Genomic DNA, 5447 nt, shown 5'->3' with positions numbered 1-5447 from the left:
TATATATATATATATATATATATATATATATATATATATGTGTGTGTGTGTGTGTGTGTGTGTGTGTATATATATATATATTAGCATTTATTATATTTATTAGCATCTAAAACTATTCGTTATCAGCTTTTACAGGAAAAGAATTGTCTTCGTGGCATTTTTATCGGAAAAATGTTAAAATATTACACCGAAAAGGATGCAACAGCTCGTGTTACTTTTCTGGTATAGATTTTTTTGTGTCGTCTGCCACTGCTTATCGTCTCATGCTAATTCCGACAATAAAAGTCTGAAGCCTATGATGTCATGTAATTAATATTAATTTTACAGAACATTAGAAGAGAGATCTTATGAAAAATAAGTAATACAGTTTCAATCATCCCATAAATATTTTCCAAATTTTGAATAAGGAAAAAGAGTTATCTAATTTTACATTTCACCAAAATTTAATCCTGTTGATAATTTCCATCGTTATCGACGACTCCCTTCCATCTACTCATCAAGTTTTTTTATTCAATTGGTGAAAAACTCTTTTGGTTTTGATGAGTAGGAAGAGATGTCAGTTTTGACCTCTTTGGGACTTTTGAGTACTAATCCATCTAAATGTAAGCTTTGAAACAAATGTAATCAGAAGGAGCGACGTCCAGCGAATAACGCGACTGAGGGATTTTTTCCGCAGCTAAGTTCTTCGATTTTTTCTGATGTAATGTTTGTAACATAGGGCCTTTTCTTCAAAGCAGCATCCAAACGATCTAATTGTTGACAATAGGTGTGAGTAGTAATTGTTGCATTAGTTAGTTGCTGCTCAAAGTGGATGACTCCAATGCAATCCTACCAAACAGAAAGAACCTTTTTTGCATGGAGGTCCCTTTTGGGTTGTGCTTTAGCCTGTTCTCCATAACTATTACCTGCGTCGTTTAACATTTTCATAAAAATTCATTTTTCATCATCAGTCGCTATATATAACCATCTTTCCCATCTGGTTATCGACACACGATCTGTATCCGATATACTGTGAGCAAGGGATCGTACTACTCCCCTCTAGCTCGATAACCAGCTAGAAAAGATGTTTTCCTGTTTCCTGTGGTTAAAAGGTAGTAATATAGTTCTGCGTAGGGCGGCCACCTTACGTTGGCAAATAAACTTTACTGGCCAGTATCGTTACTACTTAAATCTCATTTAGAGATTTTAAAACTAGCTGTTTTACTTGTGACGGGATCAGCGACTGTCTGTCACTTCTCTGCTTATATATTGTGAGTAAGGTCGAGCGACTGCCATCTCTAGCCGGCAGTTATCCAGTACCGAGAATGGGAAATAACCCAGAAACAATGGTCTGCTGGTACTGTTAATAGCTAGAGAGGAGTAGTACGATCCCTCGCTCACAGTATACCAGACACAGATCGTGTGTCGATAACCAGTTGGAAAAGATGTTTTTCTGGGGTTAATAGGTAGTAACATAATTCTACGTAGGACAACCGCCTTACGTTGGCAAATAAACTTTGCTGTTCAGTATCGTTACATTCTTAAATCTCATTTAGAGATTTTAGAACTAGCTATTTTGCTCGTATATAGTATATACACACTTTTAGTTTTGAAAAGGTTATTGTGGTACGTTTTGTGAGTCAGCAAAGTGAACTACGTTCATCTTCTTGTTATCATGGACTTTTCACCACCGGATGCCAACAATTCTAAATGGTAAGTCTTTCCTTGCCAGGGCATAATTTCTACAACAAGCCCCAATCTCGTAGTGACACACTGTGACAAGGTGGCTTGCGGACTTAGGCTAAACTCATACCAGACTCAGTAATGAGTTTATCATGGAGACAAGCCGACTGGTCTCCTTACCATATCTCTGGAGTAAGTCCATCACCAGTCTACCAGTTACTGTTTGAAGAGCAGCACAACCTTTTGGTTGCCTTTGATTTGGAGAAGGGTAAAAAAAACAAAAAAACTCTGAGATAGGAGTAGCATGATTCCACTGGAAGACGCTTTTAAAGCGTCCGTTCATGGAAATATTGCATGATTGGCGTGTGATGATGCGTGGCTGAAAGAGGTTCGAGAGGAATGAAGAGTCATATTAGTTGCTTAAGAGTGGATCTTATTGCATGTGATGGCAAATAGATCATTGATATATAGAAAAAACATAGACCGTGAGCTAGCCGAATCGTCAGCTCGTCGGACGAAATGCAGCTAAGCATTTCGTCCGTCTTTACGTTCCGAGTTCAAATGCCACCGAGGTTGACTTTGCTTTTCATCCTTTCGGGTCGATAAAATAAGTTGAATACTGAGGTCGATGAAATTCATTAGAACACCATCCCACCTCACCCCACCAGAAAAGATTTCAGGCCTTGTGCCTATAGTAGAAAGGATATACAGGAGCAAGAGAGCGGGGAATAAATCTAACCCCCAGGTACACTAGATTTTATTGAGTATGGGGCAGAAAGAGTTCCATTGACACACGCTGTGATTGTGTTTTCTAACAGGAAACAACTGGTTCAAGAGATGACAGAAAGATTGAACACATAAGCGGGTTGTTTTGATAGACCAATAAGTGAATTGTTGCTTTTATCTTTTATTTGTTTTAGTCATTGTACTGAAGCCATGCTGGGGCATCGCTTTGAAAGAATTTTTAGTCAAACAAGTCGACCGCAGTTCTTATTTTTTAAGTCTGGTACTTATTCTGTTGGTCGCTATTAATATACGGGGACGTAAACAAACCAGCACCAGTAGTAAAAAGAGGTGGTAGGGGATAAGCACAGACACAAAGTCACACACACACACATATCTATCTATCTATCTATCTATTTATACGACAGGATTCCACACAGTTTCTGTTTACCAAATTCACTCACAAGGCATTGGTTGGTTCGGGGCTATAGCAGAAAACACTTGTTCAAAGTTCCACGCAGTGGGACTGAACCCAAAAGTACGTGGTTGCAAAGTGAGCTACTTAACAACTCAGCCATGCCTAGGGGCCTATATGCTAGACAGTTGAAAGATTTGCTGAATTCTGGTGCCAAACCATTGGGTTCTTCTGTAGAGAAAGCCTCCATATTTTTTGTTCATATATCCTCTATGCAGCACAATTCTGCTAAATCTCCCTGAAATTCTCTCTTTTTTCTCTACAAGATTTCACCACCAAGTACTATCCATACATACCACGTGTGAAGGCACTTTCAGTTACTTCAAACCAACAAGGTTACCTATTCTGAAATTATCTGTTTAATTGCACCCAAACAATGAACTACATAACTAGCCCCTATACTCATCAATCTCTTCAGTTATCTCTGTTTCAATAAGTATCTATTCTGATCTTTAGAAATATGCTACAGTGGCGAGAAAATATTTTAACCTAAAACATGCTTTACAACGCTAACAGCATGTTATGTAGTTTCTAGTATGTTGTCCAGAAAATGTAGAAGATGGAAAAATGAAAATTTTCCTATCACGTTTCTTTCCTCGTTTTCTACTCTCTACACTTCCTACTAAAGACTTCATTAAAAAATCTTTCCTATTTTTTTCCCATCTTTAAACTTGATATTAAAATTAGTTTGTTTTAAAAGCAATAACAAGCATTACTCGGACTATTTTCCCACGTTCAATTGTCATGTTACTCTTGCTTCAAACCAAAACACAAATCAACGAATGAATTACTTGTTTTAGTCTGTCGTGTTGACAAAATAATTTGTACTTCTCACGTGTTTTAACTTGTTGTTTCAGTTGGACAACGGAGCTCAGCAGAGTTGACACGTGAGGTATTCGAATACTTTGTGAATCGGTCCGAATAGCTCTCATTCGGAATTTACTCTTCAACACGGACGTTCGTTTTTATTTCTTTCAGAGCAAACCAGAAACTTAAACTTAACCACACTTCTCAGCTATAATAAAATAGAAAACAAAATATTTGAAATGGGAACTGGTGCATCTAGTGCAAGCAATTTTAAAGCAGGTGTTACGCCTGGTAAAATAAGCCAAAGATCTACATTACGGAACCAAGAAAATATTGTCTATGCCAACATTTCACCTGAGTCCAACTTAGTACGAATGGACCCACGACCGAATAACGCAGCATTTCTATGCGGCGATGTAAATGGTTGGAACCATGTTGTGTGGAAAGGAAGCCACGAAACAAGTCGCAGAGCTAGCTTCAGTGAAGACATGCCAACTTACGATGGGAGTACTTCTTTTGTAAACCAAATAGTTGGATTCGGACATAGCTGTGAGTTAAGCAATTGCAGCAGAAATCTTAAAGATGGAGAATATCGTTGTAAGCTGAAAGATACTTTACGGAGATCAAGGCAGAGTAGTGTTGATACTATCAGTGATGTGGGACATGATATGAAGACAAGTTTTGAAAGAAAAAGCTTGGGCAGACCATTTACATACAGTAAGTAAATAAGGTTATATTTTTAATTCGTTCTCTTGGAAACAGTGTTAGGAATCCTTGACTTTCTCTGCATGAAAGGATATCTATATTGTCAGTTTTGGTATTCTATAATCAGTTTGTTTTCTATCACATTTGATTAGTAAAATGAATTCCTTTATTTAATGGCATAAATGACTCACGGGTATATTAAACGCATTCCCAACTTCAGCAGCACACATTCGGGAAAAAAATGTTTTTAGTGCAGCAAACCTTATGGGAGGCTTTACTTTGCGTGTAGGACCCATAGTAATTTTTTGAGATTAGTTTTGGGGAAAAAAGTGCGTATTACGTGCTTTCAAATCTGGTACAAATCAAGTTATTTTAAACTAGTTATTTCCAAACTCGGACTTGCTGAACAACAAATTCACATTTTTAGCGAATTTCTTAACTTAAATTCTGACGGAATGTTTTTAAAATTGGTATCATTTTACCAGTTCCTTAATTAATAGTTAAGCAAAAATGATGTCTGGATTTGGATATTCCTCATATTTATTAAGAGGTTTTACAGAGTTATTTATATAACTTAACTCTATGTGTAACCGTTTTAAAGTCTTCACAAATGTTTATAGACAAAACATATATCAAATCTTCAATCAGTATACGCACTTGAACTAACGTGGTTAGTGGTTAGGGTGCTGGACTCATGATCAAAGATTGTAGTTTCAATTCCTTGACCCATACGTTGTGTTCTGGAACAAAGCACTTCATTTCACGATGCTTCAGTTCACTAAGCTGGCAAAAAGAGTAATCCTGATGGATATAGAAAATTGAGCGTATAAGAGGGAGGTATAAGAGGGAACGTATAAGAGGCTAAAAGAGTGAAGGAGGAGTCTGTGATCAACTGACGATCCCATCCCCCCCACACACGCTCTCTCTAAAAGAAAATAATCACAACTAACTTGAACATGGAGAAGGTTCCACTTCAGGGGCCGGAAACGGTGCTGTTTTGTTGCATAAAATTTCTCTTTGAGGCCCTGACTACATTCCAATCAATACAAATCCACCTCGTCACCAATGTACCTAT

At 37.4% G+C, this 5447-nt stretch overlaps 1 protein-coding gene across 1 annotated transcript in view; it reads left to right on the top strand.

Annotated features, from left to right (window-relative positions):
• The first annotated feature begins 3733 nt into the window (after positions 1–3733).
• LOC106867539 (uncharacterized) overlaps positions 3734–5447 on the top strand; it is a 32477-nt gene continuing 30763 nt past the window's right edge. The window contains exon 1 of the mRNA XM_014912437.2: positions 3734–4384. Coding sequence (XP_014767923.1) covers positions 3907–4384 — 478 coding nt within the window. The 5' untranslated portion in view covers positions 3734–3906. The remainder of the gene's footprint in view (positions 4385–5447) is intronic.

This window comes from Octopus bimaculoides, chromosome 5, assembly GCF_001194135.2.
Source record: "Octopus bimaculoides isolate UCB-OBI-ISO-001 chromosome 5, ASM119413v2, whole genome shotgun sequence".
NCBI lineage: Eukaryota > Metazoa > Mollusca > Cephalopoda > Octopoda > Octopodidae > Octopus > Octopus bimaculoides.
Note: the sequence above shows the minus strand (reverse complement) of the source record. Positions and strands in the feature narration are given on the sequence as shown.